The sequence below is a fragment of the Diospyros lotus genome, chromosome 4, assembly GCF_014633365.1.
Source record: "Diospyros lotus cultivar Yz01 chromosome 4, ASM1463336v1, whole genome shotgun sequence".
NCBI classification, from domain to species: domain Eukaryota; kingdom Viridiplantae; phylum Streptophyta; class Magnoliopsida; order Ericales; family Ebenaceae; genus Diospyros; species Diospyros lotus.
Genome location: NC_068341.1, coordinates 16,460,159 through 16,483,290, shown reverse-complemented (window position 1 = coordinate 16,483,290; position 23,132 = coordinate 16,460,159). Strand labels below are relative to the sequence as shown.

General features: G+C 33.5%; 1 protein-coding gene across 1 annotated transcript; it reads right to left on the bottom strand.

The window, feature by feature from the left end:
• Positions 1 to 13,265: 13,265 nt before the first annotated feature.
• LOC127800354 (probable glucan 1,3-beta-glucosidase A) lies at positions 13,266 to 15,383 on the bottom strand. The gene is made up of 4 exons (XM_052334925.1): positions 15,243 to 15,383; positions 14,902 to 15,071; positions 14,208 to 14,719; positions 13,266 to 13,762 (listed from the first exon to the last, which is right to left on the bottom strand). The coding sequence occupies exons 1-4, from the start codon at positions 15,381 to 15,383 to the stop codon at positions 13,554 to 13,556; spliced, it is 1,032 nt and encodes a 343-aa protein (XP_052190885.1). The 3' UTR covers positions 13,266 to 13,553.
• Between the last annotated feature and the right edge of the window lie 7,749 nt (positions 15,384 to 23,132).

Here is a 23,132-nt window from a genome sequence, read left to right as displayed (position 1 = left end):
CGGGGACGATGGCCGCGAGTGAGAGAGAGAAAGAGAGAGGGGAAAGAGAGAGGGACGATGGCTGTGGGCGGGTGGGAAACAGAGAGTGAGAGAGAGAGGCAGAGGGGGAAACAGAGAGAGAGAGGCGTGATGGGATGGTTTTGGGCGGGCGGCCACGCCGGTGGGGGGGGGGAGACGTGGATCTCAGCCACACAAAAATAGATTGTCTCTACACATTTTCAAAAACAGTCTTGCCTTATTATATAGATTTTACTTGCCAAAATTAGTGTTTGGATGTTGAAAAAAAAAAATGTATCCAATACCTTTTATTATGTGACAGATATATAAAATAATTAAAAAGATAATAGTCTTTTAAAAAACCTATTATAAAAGTGTTAAGAGAGAGAATTTTTATAAAAATAAGGATAAGAATTAAAAGATAAAAATTAAGTGTTACTAGTATTTTAACCTGTGTTTTGATTTCAAGTTTTACATCAATCAATTCATCTGATGTGAGAATATTCAAAAGATAAAATTAAAATCCATTGTGCCTCATCTTGATATTATTAAATAATAAGGGAATGACACATTTTCTCCTATCTCAATTTGAAGAATAACTATTAATAAATAACCATTGATTTATCATATTTCTAAATAATATGAAAATCATATCTTTATTTGGTTCATCTCTCCTCCAAATAGTTAGAGATCAACATTATTTCCATTCAACTAATCTTATATCCAAAAAATTCAAGATGGCCATCTCCTCACTATCTCAATTGCTATAAAGGTTTGTTCATTGTTCAAAGTCATCACACTTATATAACGTATAAAACCATCACCATTAAACCAAACAACTCTAAGCATTTAATATTCTTTACTACTCATTATTATAATAATTTGAATGTCAAATGTTATATTAAGGGAATCAATCATGCATTTTTCTTATACGTTTTTGGTTTGAAGTAAGTTGTGGTGATCAATCTCTCGTTCTATCATCATTTGCCACCCAATGTAGGGTCAAGATTGCATGCCTCTGCCTTTTAGCACAACTAAGCCTCCTGACCTTAATTGTTCACCCATCATACCCCGCCACTTTTGTAGCCAAATAGGTGGGAACAATCCAAAAAATCATCCACCATTGGAGAACCCACCTTTTCCACCTGACCATGTAGCTTGCTCGGAATGCTAGGTCCAATAGTTGGCTGAGTTACTTGCAAGGTCCAATAGTTGGCCCGTGCAAAATACTCCGACGCTCAAATAAGTAATTGAGAGAGAAGATGTAGAGTATTAGCAAATTGGCAGAGAGAGAGAGAGAGTATCATGGATCTGGGGAGAGGTGGTTGATATATAGGAGGAGGAGATGTCCTAATGCATGTGTCGTACTTCTACAAGTGATGGGATAAAATATCCAGTGCCGGCGGAGACGCTCAGGTAACGACATGGTGCCGACAGGACCCTCATCAATGTAGATGGGATCTGCTATTAATGAGGATAAGATTTGAGGCGGACGCGCTAAAATCTAGGAGTAACTGCAATGATGTTGTTGCAGACGAGTATATGGCAATGATGGGACAGACATGGGCCAGGAAGTGTTAGAACAGGTAGGTTCTATGGCACACACCAAGATGGGGGGTGAATTGGTTATTTTAAAAACTTAAATGATAGAACTTAAAATAAAAACTTTTTGATACAGATTGAGGTTTTAGAGTTTTAAAGCGTAAACCATAAAAATGACAAGTGAACAAAGATAAATATGAGAACCGAGGAGGAATAATAAAATGCTTGGAAAGATAAATATATCAAAGAACACAAGCATAAGAAAACACAAGGATTTATAGTGGTTCGGCTTAACTAAGCCTAATCCACTACCTTAGCTCCTCACTAAGGATTTTTCAAACCATCTACTAAAACCCCCCTACTTAAACCAAGTAGGTCCTCTAGTCCAAGACTAGGAATTACAACCTCTTGCTTATACAAGCAAACCCTCTAGCACCTAGCTAGGAAATACAAAACCTCTCACTCAAAATGGGCCCTCTAGCTACACAAGCTAGGAAGCATAAGAAATATAGAATGAGAGAGAATCTAAGAGATAAATCTCTTAGTTACAATGTCTCTCAAGATTAAACAAGGCTTAAATGAATGTATTAACAATAATAGAATGAAGCCTTGGGGAGAAAAGTATAACAATGAAAGCACAGAACACTGTAAATACAAATGAATATAAAATGTAAGCTCAATTCAATTCGTTCTCGTCCATTAGCCTTCTCTTAATCATCTATGACATATATATATATAAGTGTCCCATAAAGTTGAAGAGAAATATAGCCGTTTGGAGCTGTTAGGATTTGAAAAAATAGCCGTTGGAAGCTTTCTACGAAACACATAGTCGACAGAGAAAATAGGTTAGTCGACTATTTTATCAAATAAAACTAGCTATAGTCGACAGACAGAAAAGCATAGTCGACTATCTTATAACACAAAAATCTCATAGTCAACAAATCCTTTTACATAGTCGACAGATCAAAAATTACAAAGAAAAATTTGAAATTCATGAACAAACATAGTCGACAGATGAAATAGCATAGTCGACTATCCTTACACAATAGTCGACAGAATGAAATATAGTCGACAGAAGCCATATATAGTCGACAGATTAAACAAGCATAGTCGACAGCACTAAACAACATAGTCGACTATCTTCTTGAAAAATCTGAAAACTTAACAGATAACATGTAGAAGCACACTTGATTATTTAAGTAAATGTCCTCATTTTGTTTAATTTATATTTTACCTTCCATTTACTTTAATACATAAATGTAAATAAGAAAGTACCCCCCCATTTGGATTCAATAAAAATATCTAAAAAATCAAAATCCATAAGAATAAAAAAGTAGAATTTGGATTTTAATAGGAACTTAGGATTTTGCGATTTTACCACCTCCAAGATATACACTTTCTATTTCTTGAAAAATTCGTTAAAAATCATTTTATCACTAATGAATATTAGCTATTGAATTACCGGGAGTTAATTTTCTAAAAAGGAAACATTTTCATATATGTCTCCTTATAAGGTGCTAGTCTTCCAGACTTAGAAAAATATTGAAGCGTTATCAAAACGAGTTTCAAGACATGATACATGAACTAAAGGATTTTTTCATACGATTAAGTTTCAAACCAAAACCTTTCATGTATGCTTTAAAATATGAAAGCTTATTCTGAAGAATGAAATTAACATAAATGATTTTTCATACTTAAGATTGAATTTTCATCAAACCCATTTATGTTCAAGTTGGTCTTTTGCCTTAGAACAATTTTAGCTCTATGTTGACCAATGACTTCAAAGCTAATTTGAAAATCATTTTAGGAGATTTTTTTAAGACTAAAAACTTGACTTTGCAAATTTCTAACTAAAATAGAAAATCATAAATCTTTTTGGTTTTCATTTTAACAATGCACTTGAAATTGATTTTTGTTGAAAACCACCACCTTGATTCATGACTTAGGGATTTAATAAAATATGTTTTTCATCATCAAAACTAAGCACAAGGGTAGAACATCAGGAAGATGGGCCGAGAAAGTGGACCAGGTTAGGTTTGGGCCACCCAACTAGAATAATCCCTAGCCCACAACTATTCTCTGGTTACTCTACGGCCTTCTTGTTATGCAAGCTGATCAGTTAGGCCAACAGCAAGTTAGAAGCGTCATTGGGAGCTCGCTCGAAGTATCATTAGGAGCTCGCTCGTTTAAAGCCTGCTTGGTCCCTTGATTTGAGCTCGGGGCTCTAGCAATGTGTGAGCTTACTTCGACAAACCCAGTTTGGAGCCTACTGAGCTTTAGGTGGTTAGGCCGGTCTATTGGGTTGAGTCCAACCCATAAGAAGTAGTGCGGGAAATACTTGTAACAGTTTTTATCTCAAATCACACTACTTTTCCCCGCTTAAAGGTAATTTTTCTATTTTTATTTTAATTAATTTGTAATAATAGATTTATAAGATTGAAAAAGTGATCATTTTGTTTAAGCATGTAAATATAGTTTTTATAGCTAAAAAATAATGTCAAGTGAGGTTTTCGATCAAAATAAAACGATAAGAGAGCTAAGTGTCTCAAGTTATAAACTTTGAGAGGGTTTAACAGATCTTAGTCTAAAAATAAATGACCTCTTAATAATTATGAGTCTTATTAAAAATTATTGTAAAGAAATATAAAATGCTCTTATTTTGGTTAAGAGCAAACTAACCTACCTTTTAACAAAAAAATAATTGTGTTTTAAAAACAAAATTACACTTTACTTCAACTTTCGGATAAATTGAATGTGATCGCAAGTTTATAAAATGTTTTTTTTTTATAAAACGTTACTTTCGCTACTAAAAAAAATTTTGATAAAACAAACAATTGTACGTTAAAAATAACAATACTAAGCAAACTTCAAGTCTCCAATGATAGATATGATTTTTTTTTTTTGATGATTCAGATGTTCGGAACTTTGCTTACTTATTTTTGGAGGAGATTGACATTTCTCTTTATTTCGACCTCAGAATAAATTGGATGTGATCGCAAATTTATACACTCTCAAGTAGATACAAGATCAATCTCTACTAAATGGGGCATTTATACCTCTACCAAAAGTCGAATTACCATCACTTCTAAAAAAAAATTAAAAATTTTATCACATACACTATGTTATGAAGGCAATAGACACGATTTTAATTTATATTCAAATGTGGGAAAGTGGCATTAAAATGATTTGATTTAGTGGGAGTGGTTTTATGATAATTTGTAATAAAAATGATTTAGATAACAATGAATTGAGGAACAAGGCTAGGGTAGAGCTACTCATTGTCTTGTCCACAATTTAATGTTAAAACAAGCCACTTTTTGTAGTCTCTTTGTTTGTTCTTCACCTTGCTCAAAATTTTAGGGTTGTTTTCTTTGTTAGTATGATATCATTTTTAGTTTTTAATTTTTTAAAATAATAAAAATATATTTATTTTCATATTTTTAGAAATAAAAAATTATAAAAAAATTCAAAACAATAAAAAAGTTATTTTAACTATTTTCATCATAAATACGTTCAAAATTTTCAAAACGTAAAAAATATTATAAACAAAAAAATGTGTTTTTTATAATTTCAAAATAAATACTTAAAATGTAAAAATAAAAATAAATTCAAAATTAAAAACTAAAAATTAAAATACGAACAGAACGGTACTTAAGTTTTGAAATTCTAAGAATTTATAATTTAATGATAAAATTTGTTTTATAAGCTAATTTTTTCGGACAATAATAATATTATATTTGTTTGATGATGTCTTTCTGATACTAAATAACTATAATTGGTGGCAGCCTTGCCTTCTAACTGTTTAATAGTGTTTACCTTCAATTCAATTAATTAGTAAAGAAAACACGATTTTCGAGATAATAAGTAAATTAAAAACTAAAGTTTGACCCTTTTAGTGTGCGCACTACGCTACAACCCAACCCTTAGAACGTACAACTTAGCCATACGATTTTTCTATTCATAAAACATCATCAAGTTTTGACTTTTTGATTATTTTTTTTAAAGTAATTAAGATTGAGATTTGGGTTCCATTAATTAACCCCCAAATTAATTAATGGACAACATATTTTCAAAAGAATATAAATTGATTGTTTCAATTGCTGAAGCACATTTTAGTTTTGGCAGCTCCATGCTCCTCCATCTATCTCTCTAGTGTTTATTTTATCTCTTTCCCTTCTCTCCTCTTTTATCAGTTTTGACAGTTACCCAGTTCCATTCTCTTGGGACTCTAAAGCCAGCCAATATAACAACGCATGCGATTTTTATTTTTAAGCACTGCAAATCAGGTTACTATTGGCTCTTGGGATGATTGGGTTAAATCATTTTTTTTTTTTTTTTGGTCTTTTATTGGTGATTGGTCTGGATATGATGTCCCGGGTACCTGTGTGAATGCTTGTTCTTTTATATTTCATCAGTAATAGTTATGTCAGAACAGTTTGCATTTTGGGTGTTTTTAATGAAAGTACACCTAACTCTAGTTATCATAGTCGGTACGTAGCTCTCATTATTTTATTTAGGATAAGTTTATTTTTCGTTTGTTTTTTATTTTTTATTTTTTAATAATTTAAAAATTAATTAATTGTATAACTACCTTAACCTAACTCAAATATGAAACACTCAGTTTGTGTATCATGTAGACGTGCAAAAAATTCCACATGTCTTGGTGCTAATCTTTTTAAGCGACTATGGTTATTGGGTCCTCCCTAATTAAAAATATATAATTTTTAATCGTTTCAAGAATAGCCCTGTGCATGAGTGGATAAATTTTTCAAAAATTCTATCTTATAAAGACTTGGTAACAACCACCCCTCAAGAATTCGTCTCACACTCTAATCATCCGATGCCACGTCCAAGTCCAAGTCCAGGGGCAACCAAACATATGGTCGTTGACCAAATTCTTATTTGCCACGAATTTAATTAATTTTCCAACCTTAATATATATATATATATATATATAGCATGAAACAACTTGAACCATTGATTCTTGATGATGTGCCCAAACTAGTCCCTTCTATTTTGTCCGCTGCGTCACCTAGTCCTCCCGTAACTGATAGTTCTACAGGAACAAAACTCAGTCATATATATATATTATTATAATATTATTATTGCTTTAATGTCTTATTCATTTGTTTGAACTTTTCATCCACATTGCGGGTCAAACTTTTTGTGGGTTATTTTATTTGGTGTTTAGTTGATTGACGGCGACTTTCATTTATTTTTTTTTGTAATTATTAATATTATCTTCCACTCATGTAACGAAGCACTTATCTTGGGATAAAGCCGCAAAGTTGGAAGAGTGCTAATGGAGTATTTTCGTGACCCCATCATCAAGTTTACTAATGCGTTGATGGATTTTATTAATTTTATTCTTGAGACTCTTTTCAAGTATTTGATTCGTAGCACTTAATTAATTGGAGGATGAAGAAGAAGACTTTTTTTAAGTATTCGATTTGTGGCACTTAATTAGTTGGTGGATGAAGAATAAATAAAAGATTTGTACAAATGTCATAATTGCTTAACATATAGAAGTTAATTAAATAAGATAATTGCTTAACGTGGGATTTTTCATCTAAAATTAAACGAATGAGCTTCATGTAATACATTGAATTAATGCATATATATATGACTTAACAAAGGATAAATGGATGTTAATAATAATAGAGTCAAAACAATAAAAAAATAAAAAAGTATTCATTCATGCGAACCCATTGAATAGATCAACCAACACCAAAAGCTAGATATATATGTATATATATTATGTAAAAGAAAGGAAAGTCCAGAGAAACCACGGCTAAGTATTGCTGAGTTGTCTTTCTATGAATTGAAAGCAGCCTGCACTATTTTAGGGAATTTACATGTACTTCAATCATTCAACACATAAAAATTAGGGGGCATCTGCAAGTTGCCCAATTTCTTGGTTTTAGTATGCTTTGTCCAATACCTACCGGGGTTGTTGGAGAATGTGCCTGTGCTCTTTTGGGCAAGTTGGTAATATATATATATATATATATCTCTCTCTCAAAGGCTGGAACACCCCCATTCTATCAACGTGGCCTAATATTTGAAGGCCAAAATCTTGGCCCTGTTTGCCTAACCAACTTATCGATTAATTAGAGTCATTAGATAGTAGTGTGCACACCCAAAACTAATTAAAATATGATGTGTAAATTGTAGTTATTATTTTTTTATTCTGTACAATGAAATAAAATCTTCATCTATGATTTAGTTCATCTGTCAAAATCGAGGGCACTAGCAACAGATAATCACGCAAGAACTGAAATCCCAAAAAATTTACTTAGTAGCTTCTAGGGGCAAAGTTCAACGGTCCAGGGTGTGCACGAAAGACTTTCTACCCTTACATTTGCTATGTGTCCATATTCGACTCTTGACCGATGCAAATTCCCTAATTTACCTCTTTTACCATCTTTTGGAGTTAGGCAGTAAAGGCGCTAGTAATGAGACATCATCCAAGAAGGCTATTTAGTTCTAATTGTATTTCTCCTAGAAGAATGGTCGTGAAAAAAAATTATATATATTTTGTCTTTTATGAAACTCATGTATAGAGATTTGTGTGTTTATTTTAGTGTATTTTGAATTATTACATTTACCCATTACATATCTAAGGTAAAAATTAAAGGTTTGCATTAAAAGAAAAAAAAAATGATGTGGTAATCTCATGATAAGTAGTTGTATTAACAAGGTTTAATCTCTAATTCAATTGCTATAACGAGCTTCAGACATATACTAAGTGATCTTTCATCATGCTTTGCATAAATTAAATATAAGGGGTAAAAAAGTTAATGATGCTATAACAAAAACCTAACTAGAGCTCTAAGTATGTTTAATCTTGTGGATAGTAAACAAGGTTGTTAACTATATTATATCTAACACTGTAGGTGTGAAGTTGCAAACTACGCAAAGTCAATTAAACTTTATATGTTTTTCAAAATTCCAATATTACTTTTCACTTAAGAAGGTACCCAAAAAAAAAAAAAAAAAAGTACAAATAGTCAATCATGTTTGTTTTTGTTTTCATAGCATTCTTTCCTCCCTACTCTATTGTGTGCCATTCTATTGTTAAAAGAGTGACTCCTTATTTTTGACTTCATAATATAGCTTAGGTTAATCTTATGAATTTGTGTCATTGACTTATTCAATCTTCAATTTTGGTTGCTTTGCAATCCGAGAAACTCAACATTTTTTTTTATTTTAAAACTTAAAGCCATGTGACTTGTGTTGAAAAATATTATAGGAAGATGTTTTTTTTATAAGAGAATAATGAAAAATAGGCTCATTATAGTCTCCCTTGTTCTGTAGTGCAGTAGCTGAGCCACAATCAATGAAAAGGAAATGCCACCTTTTAGCCTTTGAACAAGTGAGTGGGGGAGAATGAATCAACAAAAGCATACGTAATAATAAGAAAATTGTGGGGCGCTACTGCAATTATGTATAGACAAGCGAGAGATGACGTATTCTCGAGAACCAGACTGAACGATTAAATCGTGTGTCCTTTTCATGGACGTAATAAAAAGAATTAAAAATATATATATAAAAAAAAAGGAAGAAGTGGATTCACGTGGATAAAAAATTAATGGAATTGGTGGGGGAAAAGGAATCACGTGACGCACGGGGGGCCAAAGCGTGCGGTGCGGCCTCCGGCCAGCTTCGTCCCGCCAGCCAACACCATGCATCTACATCCAAAGTCAGTCAAGCAAAGCAAACTGTGGCCGACGGTAAAATAACCTCAATATATATATAAATAAATTAATATCAGTGGTGGTGGATACTGACTATTGAATTGATTGGGTCAAGGTGGATTTGGTTCAATTGACACAGTTTGTTTGGGTTTAGTCCGCTTGGTCTATGATTGCACAGGTAAAAATAATAAATAATGATTAAAAGTTCCACTCATTCAACTATTTTATTTTATTTATCTCCCAAATAAATTATAGCATTAATTTTAAAAATAAAATTTGAATTTGTGATTTGATTCTTGCTATTGCTTTCCAAACCATCTTCAAGAGCTTGCAAAAGAAAACTCAAAGAATCCAATTGATGAGTCTATTTGGGTTAATTTTTTATTCATATGAGTGATATAACTTTGGTAACTCCATTTAATATAATTTTATTTTGAACACCTATTAATACTTTTACTTGGTATTTGTAATTAATTGTGAAAGTATATTTATTAAAAAAATCAAATCACAAAATAAATATAAAATCCCATGTATTCTATTGAGAAGCTTTAATGCCCAAGTCAAAGTATTATAGCTTCAACAGTTATTACCCACAATAGGCCCATTGCGGGATACTGGCCCAAACAAGTCATCGACAGCAAAGGCCCATTTCTGGGCCCAAGAGTTCTGCAGTAAATGACCTCTTTGACCTTGAACAAATTATCAGAATTTAATTTACAATAGAAACTTAGTTTGTGATCCCCTATATTTGGTCAAGCTCAAGCTAACTCATCAACACAATAAATGTTTAAATAAAAGCTACAATATTTTGTCCACACTTGGCCTAAATGAAAAGAAAAAAAAAAAAAAAAAGCAAATATAAATCAAGCAACAATCTAAAGGACCAGCATATATACATGAGGCTTGAAATGAATGGGCTTTTTTTATTTATTTTTCTAACGAACGAGCTTTAGAGGATGTTTGATTAAATTTAAAAGCTGGCCAATATCAATTTTGACGTTGTAAATCAATCTTTTTTATATAAGTTGAAGTGTTTGGATGGTCCAAACACTATGCTACAAGACCATCAGTTATGAAAGGCTACTAATTTTGAAGCGTAAAAGTTAAAAGAGAAAAAAATAATTTTGACCAAGTAAAAGACTATTCTACCCCCAAAAAATTAAAAAATTTCAATCTTGTCCCAAACCCACATGTCTCTTTTCTTCATCTCCCTTCTCCTCTTTCCAATTGTTCGATCTCCGGCGTGGCTACCTCATCTCCAACGTCATTGTCTTCATCTTCAATAGAGCTACTAGATGTTAATCGATGGCATCAAATGAAAAGGAAAAGCAACACCACAGCAAAAAGTGGAAAACGAAGCAGCAACAACCAAAAGAAGAAGGCGAAGCAACAATTGATCATTGTCGGTCGTTCCCCAATCTTTCTTCTCTTTCTATCTATTTGTTTCTCTTTCTTTAGGTTCTAGATTGCCAGAAAGCGTTGTAGTGATGACAAGTTCCAACGATCCGGAAGCCATCAGCGCGATGGTGTTCCATATCTGGAACCCATTGCACCGATGGATTCCAATCAAAACCTTTGATTCCATTAGTGACAAAACCCATTGCTGGTAAGTTTCAATGGCTCTCTCTTTCTCTCTCTCTTGTGTCAATTTCTCTCCCTCTCTCTCTCTCTTTCCATCTCTCTTAGCATTGTAGACAATTGGATATCACCAACGTTGTAGCTCATTGTTGGCAATGGGGTTGAAAATATGCAATGCCGTACCTGAGTTTTTTGGGGCCTGAGGTGAAATGTAAAAATAGGCCCCCAAAATGTAACCGCTGAAAGTTGAAGTAGATCTGAAAGATTGAATCTAATGAGCCAATAGGCAATCGAGAGGCAGCGAGGCACCAGCAACAGCGAGCGACGAAGCAAGAGGCAGTGAGCCACCGGCCACAACCCTCAAGGCCGAGTGATCGAGCAGAGCAGCAAAAGGCGATGCTTGCTGAGCGAGTGACTGAGCAGCGAGCCACCGACCACGAGGGCGAGGCGAGCCGGTGAGGACGAGTAACCGTCGACAGAGCAACGAGAGGCGAGAGAGCGAGGGTGAGGGCGAGGTCGAGGGAGAAGGGCGATAGAACAACAAAAGGAAAGAGAGGCAGCCAACGATCGGCGACGGAGCAGCAGCGAGAAGCGAGAACGAGGGTGAGACACGACGGAACGAAAGAGGTAGGGCTAGGGCATGCGCAACGAGCGAAAGAGAAGGAGAGAGAAGGGTCGCGAACTTTACAGACGGAAGGGGGTGGGCGGCTGGACTGGGCAATGGGCCCTTACAAATAAGGATGTTCTCAATTTATGGGCTTCTAAGTAGTGAAATTTTCATGGGCCCTGAGACAGTCGCCTCATGGAAGGTCTGGCCTCGAAGATATGATTATATGTATATATTTTTAATTAATGTATTTATTTACACAAATAGTAATACATATTTTTTAGTCATTTTATAACTTTTCAAAACTTATAAGCTTTTCTTTCACTAAACACATAATTTTATAACTAATAATTTAGAACACATTTTATTCAAACACTTTATTAACGTAAAGCATTATATACTTTAAACCTTTGAAAAGCTTTAAATAACATAAAACTCTATTTATAGAAAGTCTAGCCAAATAACCTCTTAAGGAATTTAAATGAGTCTTTTGATGCTTTGAGTTTCGCTAAGACTTGTCTTTCATTTTCTCTAGTATGTAGCCTTTTTATTTTTTTGCCGTGCATTTGGCACATGCATGGCACAAATTTGATATTTCAATATTATTTTGACAATTCTTTACATCACTAGCTTCCAATTGTCACTCAAAATAGGTTTCAATAATTGGAACACATGGTCACCGTTGGAACCCATCCAAGGATTTTGAAGACTTCTCTTTTTAATTCTTATTTTTTCTTTTAATTAAACATAAATTAGAGTTAATTTTAGTTTAATTAACACGATTAATAATGACAAGAGTATTCTAGTGATTTAAGCAAAATATATGGACCAATTTAACAAAAATGAAGTTTAAAGAATATTAAAATAGAGATCAAAGTTCAAAGAATACACCGTCATTTATCTTAATTAAAATTATGACTTCTTATAATGGTAAAAGATGATGGCTTATGGCATAATTTATTTAGTCATGTACTAGGACACTTTTTGATGACAGTCATAAACAATATTTACATATTACAAATTTACTATAATCATAAATTCTATACATAACTATTATTTCATGTCACGAATGTGTAATATTTTGTGACAAATTATGTGTTGTTGAATGGTGTTACTTTTTTAATAACGTGGTTTTTTCATCACAAATAACCAATCCTTAATTTTTTTTAGTGACGAATGGGCACATTTGCAACAAATCTCAACATCATATAGTGACGAATTTACTCCCGGACAACCTTTAAGTTTGCACCATCTCTCATATATAAAAATTTTGTAATAATATATATAGCTCGTATATATTTATCTTTTATATACATTCTATATTATTCATTTTTGCATTTTTTGGGAATAGTTTCACTGCTAATAGGCATAACAAACACACAAGTGTCTTACAAGATTACTCTCATAATATTTTTTTTAGAAAAAAAAAATATTAACTTAGTAGATAAATTAAAAATGCCTTAAAATACTTAATACATTGTTCCCCTCCCAAAAGAGTCACAGTGAGGTTGATCAATATATAAAGCATATAAATAAAATTGTGATTTCAAATAAAAAAATACCATAATATCATTTTTATAATTGTGAGATACTTCGATCATTTTTTTCTTTGGACTTAAAGGGATAAATTTGGATTTCAAATGGCACATATATGTGTAAAATAAGCGAGCCTAGCTAGCATTTTATCTTATCCATTAGGTTAATTAAGTTCTGCATGGACAATTCAAATTGACCTTCTTCCATTACACTTAAGTATCATTCATATATATATGGAACCACAGTACCCTCTTTTAGGCTTCATATTTGTAGCATCACCATTAACCTTTTCATGCTTAAACTTGGGATAAGCTCCTAATACATGACTAGCCAACATAACAAATGGAAAGAGTGGCTATCACAAGGGGACTTGAGCCCATAATCTTTCCTCATCTCTTATGCCACTTATGCTACCACTCTTAATAATCTTCAGTCAAAAATTTTAACATTTTTATATAACAACATCTACAACGGCAAATTAAAAATGTAAATCTGAAAAGTTAAAAAAAAAAAAAAGGATTTTCATGTGGGATCACAACATAACTGCAGAATAATTAAACAGCTCACTTGGTTGCAATGTCAACTCAGAACTGTGGCTAAGTTAGTTTCACATAACCATTGTTGATCATCCACTCCAAACTAAAATGTGGGTGAGCAGATCTGAGAGCCCAGTAAGCCCATCCAAATGATGCTCTCCCATACACTTCCAATTCAGCCTTGCCAAATCTCTGGTACTCCTCCTTTGTTGCTGTGGTGCCATTAGGGTTCTGAAAATTGCCTGTTGCCCACTCAGTTGCCCACTCCCCTACAAATCACATCTAGATTGTATAAAAATTCTCTAAAAAAAATATCATCATAGTTAGCTCATTAAAGTTAAAATATAATAAAGATGAAATTTTTTAGTGAGTAGAGATAGGGAAATTAAGAAGGGGAGAACCAATCTCATTAGCTTTAATTTGTTGCACATAAATAAGCGTCTCTTGTATGGTTTAGGGTGATTACCACTGCAGTAATATGAGAAATAGTATGGTTGAATGATTGGGGTTCTTTGTCTAGAGAGTATGTGTGGTTAGTGAATCATGCATGTGATGCGTATGAAACAGTATCACAGAAATAGAAGGGATCTGTAATTGTCATCTTGATTGATTGAGTGAATCATGTGAAAATGGGTCAATTAAAACTAAATCACTATAAATTTTGATGTGTGATGTGTATGATCCCATCCATCCTGAGATAAGTTTTGTACTCACCAACGAAAACAAGAGCGCCTGACTCGGTGAGTTGATTCAGCTCCACAGAAGAGTTTGCGTAGAGGAAGTCGATATTTTGTTGGAGAGTCATGTTCTTGAAGATGCCCATGAAGCAGTGGTAGTAATGGACATCGATCACCGATCCTCGGAGCTCGGTGGCGAGAGGGAGGAGCTCTATTGGATTCGACGGATCAAACCCTAGCCGGTTCGAAAACAACACATAAGCCTCGGAAGAGTGCCTTCTCACCGCCTCGTAACCGGCGCGGTAGTACCTGAGCAAGGTCTCCAATGGCACCGCCGGCAGCAGCGGCTCGTTCAGCAGCTCCACCGCGTAGAGGCTCGGGTGCTTCGCGTATCTGGCTGTCAAGAAGTCGATAATGGCGACTGTGTCTTCGATGTTCTTCTCCGTTTGCCCCCACTCCATGAATCCGTCTCTCGAAGAGCTCACCGTGGTAGCAGTTTGGGAGCCCGGTGCTGCATGTAGATCCACAATCACCTTCATCTCGTATTTTCTGCAAGAATTCCGTCAACTAATTTGGAAATAGGGCCATGTTCTCGATGATCAATGCTAAGTTTACAGTGATCTCGTGAAATTCAGTTTTAGATTTGGAATTTCATCAATTAATTTGGAGCAGGAGCAGGACTACGTTTACACTGATCGCATGAAATTAATTAAGAGAGTATGAGCGCATACTGAGCCCAAGAGAAGGCTTTGTCTAATACTTGCAGCGATCCGCCGACGTACGGCGGCGGCGGATTTGGATCGCTGGCGATCCACCACCCCACCGGAATTCTAACGGTGTTGATTCCATTGCTTGACATGAACTTGAAATCATCCTCCGTTATGAATGTGTTCCAGTGCTCCTGAAAATTTAATTTAATGTTATGGATCGAAACATTAATAACATCTTGGTAGGTTGGGTAGGTAGGTAGGTAGGAAGTTCATGTGAACAATTTGTACTGTTTGTTAATATACAGAATGATATTGATGTAACTCCACTCAAACTCATTCTTAGAGGTCATATATATATATACCTTCATAACTTTTGGTGCGAGCGGTCCGTAGCCATTGGTGACTTGAAACTCGCCATCAAGTTTCCTCTCAATTTGCATCTCGAAGACAGATGGGTCGCCTCCATCCCTGTCCCCGTTCCCAATATCAAAATCTGCCGTCATGTACCCCTCCTCGTTCACCTAATTCGACCATACATATAATAAAGTATAATTAAAACATGGCATGACATGATGATGACGATAACAATATTATTGATACATCCATCAATTTAATTTAATGTGCTAATTAATTTGATCGACAGACCAAGTCAGATGCATGCATGATGCAACACAACAGTGTATAATCAAACAGTTCAGTGAATCATGAAAAGAAAGGGGGGGGGGACCTGCAAGAAGAAGCCATTCGATGCTTTGATTCGAAGCTGGTTTGAATGATCACTGAGCTTGAAAATCTGAAATGTTTCTGAAAAACCAGGAAGAACTTTGGAAACTGGGACGACCATGTAGGAAGTAGTAGCGTTTCTATCACTACTCAACCCCACAAATTTCTTGTCATTCAATCTGAACTGAAAATGGGTTGCATTGCTCCTCCATAACTGTGTCAAATTCAAGTTAATTCTTAATATATATATATATAAATATTAACTAAGTTTGTATTAAGCTATATATAGAATTAGAAATTATAGAAGAGGACAATTTTTAAAAGGGATACCTTGAGCTTAATTTCCTGTGAGAAGACAAAATTAATTTCAACTTATTGAAAATAATAATGACATTCCTTTCACCTGCCCGTCGTACGTCTTGTCGGGCGCGAGCAACAAATCACCTCTGCTCCTTTCTCTTCTATCTTTTTTCTCTCTTTTCTATCTCTCACGTTGCTAACAATTGATAGCCGACAATAAGTTATCAGCTGTCACTGATAAACATGTGGGATTTAAACCCATTGTCATGGGTTTCTCCACTGTTGGGGATTTCTTTAATTAGTAATGATTGTCGGTATCAATGATTCGATGGTAAAGAGAAGACGACGACGACGACGACCGTGTCAGCGGTGGAGCCAGCAACAGAGAGATGGTGCTCTATTTGCATCTCTCTCTCTCTCTCTCTCTCTCTATGTTGTCAACCATGGCGAATTCCATCTCTATCTCTCTATATTATTTTCTATATATATATTTATATTAGAGGTGTGATTTGTGCTATATGCACATGTCAGTTAAAAAATAAAATATTTTAAATAAATATTAATTGGATAATAACTGATAAAATTTATATGAAGATTGGATTTAGTGCGATGGTAAATTTGAATATATTATAACTTAACAAGGTTATGAGTTTCAAATCTTATTAATAGAAGTTATTTTTATTTTTCAAACAAAATATATAGAGATTATTTTTAGAATTTATTTTATTGATAGAATTTCATAATATCAAAATATTCTATTTACTTATAAAATATAGATATGAGTGTATATCAAAGATTAAAAGCACATATTTCCTTGTCTAAACCCAACTGTGATTTTTCGCTCCTGATATATTCAAGAAAGTGGACACAAGTTCAAGACAGGTCTAAGAGAAAGAAGCCTAAAGAGGAGGACCTAGAGACCTTTCTGACATAGCAATTCCTGGGCCTATCTTGAGTCCCAGACATAGTCTCCGAGGAATCTTCTGGACTATAGCCTATTAAGAATGCGTTAATTCATTTTCGAGATCTTTATCTAAAGATCAAGAACAAATAATCTCGAAGACATAGATGTTCCTCCACATATTAATTTTAGCCTTTATAAATAAGGAGTCATTCCTCCAATTGAAGTATACAAGAACTCTTAAAAGAGTTACTTAAATATTTCTCTATTTTTTAGTTAAGATTGGCTTAAACATTAGAGCGATCATGTAAGAAATATGTCGTGTCCATAAAAATATTTTTTTTTAGGAAGTAGAGATTTAAGACGAACACTCTTCTATAACTATAAATTTATTGTTATATACAACAATTTCAAAGGATGGTTCTAACAAGTTTTTGATTTTTTGTCTATTTTTCAAGCCCCGGCTAGTATTTTATTTTTATATTCTTGTTTTTGTGTAATTACCAAGGATATTTTAAAATTTTAATCAATTTAATTTGTTTCAAGGTAATCAACTTTAAGGAAAAATAGGTGTCATTTTTTTTTTTTTTTTGAAAACACTAGAGTAATTAGGAAAATTTAAACAGATCTCAAAAATAATTTTTAAAATTTATTTATTTAAAAAAATTAAAAAAAGGGTCAATTTTTACAATCTATTTTCCAAGAAATCATGGATACTTTATGCTTTTTTTTTTTTTTAACAAATTCTCAAGTATCAATGAGTTTAATTTACCCTTACTAAAATTATAAAATGCACAAAGACATGAGAGAGACTTTTAACTCACTCTAAAAAGTGTGTTTGGAGGGCGTGGTTGGCCTGCAAGCACAAATCCTCTTCCATTTTCATCTCGGCAAATGTATTTCCCCGCTTTTATTGATTTAAGCTGGAAAAATGTCCCATCCTGCATAAAACAAGTATTATTAAATAATATTCATAAATAAAAACTGAAATTATATATATAGAGAGAGAGGGAGAAGAGAATTAGGTGAAGTGAATTACATACGAGTAAGTTTGAGTTGGGGATATTAGTAATAAGAGAAGGCTTCATCCATCCCTCAAAGACGAGCCAACCTCCCAAGTTGACTGCTCGAACACGAAAAGGTTGATGATGATGGTGGCGATGTTTTCTCCCAAAAACAAAGAGAATCAAACTAAAACATATCCCCAAAATGGCAGCCCCTAATAAACTTCTTCTCGTCTTCTCCTCCATTTCTTCATGAAAACGTACGTACGCCACCTCTCTCTCTCTCTCTCTCTCAATGCATGTTTCTAATTAATTTATATTTAACATTTGAAACGTCTTCCTTAATTCACATCCCAAATCTTTGTCATTAATTAATAGTTGAGGATACTAAAGCAATTGAAAAATAAAAATAAAAATGAGAGTTAGAGTCGATGGAAAGAAATAGATACTATATGTGAGAGAGGTCAGAAAGAAATGGATGAAAACTAAATTAATTATGTATTTTAATAAAACTTAGTCTTCATATATAGTTTTTCAAATTATCTTTTAATTTTGTAACGTTCTATTCTATCTTTTCATTAAAAAGGCATTAACAGTTATTTATTATTTAGTATCTTTCCGTTTTATTTATTAATTATGAGTAAGTTAGAGTTTGGGGATATTAATAATAAGAGAAGGCTTCATCCATCTCTCAACAAGCAGCCAACCTCCCAAGTTGATTGCTCAAACACGAAAGGATTCATGATGAAGATGATGATGATGGTCTCTCTTATTAGTTATTACCCACCTCAAAAGGGCAAAATAGCAGGATTAATTCAGGGTAAAAAACAAACAAACGAAAGACTTGTGCAGCCATGTAAATTTTGCATCAACTAGAAATTACTGGAAGTTTCAAAAATAATTAATTAATTCAACAATATTACAAATAATATGTTACCACTTGCCACAATTCTAGGGTTATTAAGAAGAAGAAAAAAATCAACCCAAATTGTCAAACTGTTGTCAATTTTGATTTGGAGTTTTTAAAAACCAATCAAAGTGATTTGCTTTTACTTTTGGGTCTATTGAAAATTGTCCAAAAATAGACCAATCGGATAAGAAGTTGATGTTAGTATTTTTCTATAAATGTGTTACCACTAATTGGAATTTTGCATTGTAAAAAATAAGTTGATTAGGTCGGTAAAACTTGCTTAAAGTGATTCAATTAGATTTTTGGGTTCTAGATTTATCTCAACATTTATTTATGTATAATATAAAAAAGTATAGAAATGCTTGTAAATTATTGAGTCACTTAATGAAATAACCTATTAAGGAAACCTGAATGATATTCCTTTCTCTCATCCCAACTATAGTTTCTATATAAATAAAACTCTATAGTTATTTGTAAACTACCATATATATATTGAAAAGGGAGAAAGACACTCAGTAAAAACACGAGTATTCTCATATTAATTTCATCTATCAATAGCCATCAAGAGTTCACCTAAGAAAGATTCATGTGGTTACACATGCTAATGATACACCATGATAAATTCAGAAGTTTGGTGATTTTGTATCAAAAATGATATTTTGTATTTGATTGTATAAGCAAGATTTCAAATGCTATGGCTAAAATTGCAATATTTTGATTGTTAGATTAACTAAAAATGCTTAATTTCAATTCTATATGTAAGATTTTGATTGTATTGCTACTTTATATTATTCTAGATTTTATTGTATATACAAGATTTGATCATATTGGTAGTTCAAATTATTCTATATTTCATTGTATATACAAGATTTCAATTATAATAATAATTCAGTTTTAACATATATTGATGTTTTTTATTAAGTGTTTTTCAATGATGTTTTTTAAGTAGTATAAATATTTTTTATTAAGTTTAAATAAATAAATAAAGAAATTATTTTATTAAGCAGACATCGAAGGAGACGTAACTAGAGGAGATGTAAGAAACGTCAAGAAGACGCAACTAAAGAACACGCAGAAAATACTAGACAGAGAAAGAGGGGGGAGACGAAGAGAGCCCAAAAAAGAGAGATTCAAGAAGATGCTAGAAATTTAATTTATTTTTAAATTTTTACAGCCTTGACATGTAAGTTGGCGCTCTCTCAGCCCGGTCCACGGCATAGAATTTTCCAGTGGGAGTGGGGTATTGACCACTGTCCAACAATTTCTGATTTGATTATGGGAGAGAGTTCATTTAGTTTCTTCCACTAGGTTATTGACTTGGAACTATCGATTGGGGTACCTCCGCTCTACATATTCGAAGAAGGAAAGTTCATGAGAAGGGGAAGCCCAGTTGGACCTACTGAAGCAGGGGTTTATATATACACTAAGCTCAGCAGTTTTGCCTTGTATTTTAATATGATTTTGATCGCTATGTCCATCATAATTAGTGCAAGCATACCTTTGGGGCATTTCTTGAAATGTTATTTAGTAAATGAACATTACTCATGTGGTTGTGAATAGGCTGAAGAAGAGAAGCTCATTTGTGGGACATTTTAGCACTGCTGGGGTTGATGTTGCATATTTCTAAATTTTACCTATCGGTTCTTGAGATGAATTAGGAAGCTAAAGATTTGTCCATCGATTGAATTAATGGCTTTGTCTACCAGAAAATAAGATCATAGATAGAGACAAATGGGGAGGTAGAATTTATGTAACTGAACTCAAATAGTGAGATAAAGGTTTGATATCATCATCATTGTTGTCTTGTTCCTCCCTGAGAAGAAGGCTTGGAATGGTTATGGCTACCAGTAGTTGTGTTCCTCTATTATTGAGAGAGAAGTGGCAGGATCTCTTTCCCTTCTTTTTTTATTTTCCAAAATATCTGTCAATGCAGTAATAGCTTTATTTGGACTGGATCCTACTAAACAATCTGTAGCCCCAGTTGTCAGTTTAAAAACGCCAAAATTCCCCCATCAGATAGCCCTAGAGATCAATTTCAGCCCTCAGGGATTTCCTCAACCTAACAAAGTGGAGGTCATGGGTTTGCCTCATATACCTAGCACCATGGAGAATACCCTACTATGTCAAATGATATCTCAAAAAAAAAAAAAAAAAAAAAAAAAAAAAAAGAAACAAGAAACAAAAAACAAAAACTAAAAAATTAAAAAAAAAATCTGGTAAATTGATTATATTTCTATCAGTATATAACGTTATCTACAATTAAAGTAAGCAGACGAGAAAAAGAAAATTATAAAGTAGTACCAAAGATAGAGAGGAAATAGTGCTATATCTTTTTTTATTTTATACAAGCTGATATTTCTCCACCCCCTAAAAAAAAAAAAAATAGAATTTGGCTCTGTACAGGCAGAAAGATGTAATGCTCAAGTGATGGATTCAATCAGGTTTGGGAATTTATTGGTTTTCATTAACTTCTAGCCCACTCTCATTCTAATCTAGCATCACGGTTGTAATGGTTTTGCAGGATATTGTCGTGTTGCACTTCCAATCTGCATGCCCATTGGGTGTTGTATCCAAGATGAGAGAAGCTGGCATTCATAAGCACATTTTCTCAAACATAGAGGCTAGACTGGATGGTAGATCATATAGCTGGATTATGCTCTTTGATATAATTTCGTATGGTAGTTAATGAATATATTTTTCACTCTTATTTAGTTGTTCAATCTTAGCATTTAAGTATTCAATGAACATGATTGTTACTCATTTTAGGCTCAATATTGTCAATATAAGTATACATCACATGCAAAGCGGATATGGAACAAAAAGAAATGATTTCGATACATGATAGGAGTGAAAATAAAACTTGAAGACATGATTAGCTATCACCTCGAAATGAAGTGGAGAAAATGAAAGTGGAACAAGAGCGAAAAGTGAAAGACGAACAAGAGAGAGGCTAAGGAAGAACTCCAGTGGAATACAACAGTATGCATTTCACCGTAGGACCGCTATAAGAGTTAAATTCTGGAGTTCACGGTCTTACAACATTATGGATACTGCTGTAAGACTGCTTTAGGAATTTTTTTTTAGAGCTCATGGGTCTGCTGCAACAAGCATACCGTGGTAGAGTTGTGAACTTCAATTCAAAGCGCGATTTCGACTCGTCTTCGTCCAATTCAATGAGAAACGAGAGTTTTCACAAAGCACGACTCGAAAACCCTAGGGATTGTTATATAAAGGCTCCATCTTGGAGTTTTGAAGTAGTTTTTGATGGAAGAGAAGTCGACAAAAAATTAAAGGGGCGTGAAAGAATGCAAACTATACTTTTGGTTGTATTTTTCTTTTTCTCTTTCTCTTTCTCAATCTCCGTTATGGATTCTGACTCTTTTCTTTTTCTTTTGATTGTAAGAATGCATTGCTAAGTGTTTATAACTAGGGTGAATGATGAAATCTCGACTTCTAATGGTTTGATTTAAAGTTACTCGGTTTGTTATTTTCTTGTTCATCCGGGTTGATTGGTTGTTATGTTCATAATGCGGTTTTGATGCCTGATCACCATTGAAACGTATTTGTGATTTGTATTGTTTTCGAGAAATTCAATACAGATTAGACATGGTAGCAAACAACGTAAGATCCTATAATAGGTAGAGATATCGTTATGTCCTATGAAATCATTTTGTGATGATCACCATGATTGAATGCATGTTTATATGTTTGAAAGTTGACTGTAGATAGTTAATCTCATATATATACATAGAATTGAATGACCATCGAGAGAGATTTTTGATTGTAATTGAATCATCGATTTTCAACCTAAGATAAGGAATATCAAGATCAGAATAATGAACAATTGAACCATAGAAGGCCGACGGTGGATTCACAAACTCTAATGTCTTAGTTTTGTGAGTTTTGAATCAAAGAAATTGTTCTAGTTGCATTTTTTATTAATAAATTAGTTTTCATTACGGTTGAAGTCTTTGTTAATGTATGTGTTAGATTAAGGTTAAATCAATTAGAGTAAGTATTAAAAATTAGTTCTTGTGGGTACGACACTCTATTCATCACTATATTACTTGTCACGATCCATCTATTTACGGGATAGAAATAGGCAGACAGTAGTTAATCGAGCCCAATTCTGTTTCTTTAGGGGTAGTTCTTTGTCTCAGGTAGTGAAAGTTTAATCCTGTGATATAAATTTAAATATTCAATGTGAGTTGAATCTTGCGCTTGAACTTCTGTATGATATTCCAAGAGTCCTGGTTCGCGTTTCCTGTGTGTAGAAAGGGAAAACAGGCTCCTGTGCCAAGCATATCTAATTTGGTGCATCTATTAGGACTGCGGTTTGGACCTCTTAGGCCAAAAGTATTATAGTAGTAGACTTCTGATGATCATAAGATGTTTTATAGTCAAATTATGTAAG

Coding starts and splice junctions, on each gene's coding strand:
- LOC127800354 (XM_052334925.1), bottom strand. CDS start 15,383: ATGACGGCAGATTTTGATATTGGGAACGGGGACAGGGATGGAGGCGAC. Junction 15,072..15,242: donor TCGCACCAAAAGTTATGAAG/GTATATATATAT, acceptor TTAAATTTTCAG/GAGCACTGGAACACATTCAT. Junction 13,763..14,207: donor AGGCGCTCTTGTTTTCGTTG/GTGAGTACAAAA, acceptor TGTGATTTGTAG/GGGAGTGGGCAACTGAGTGG.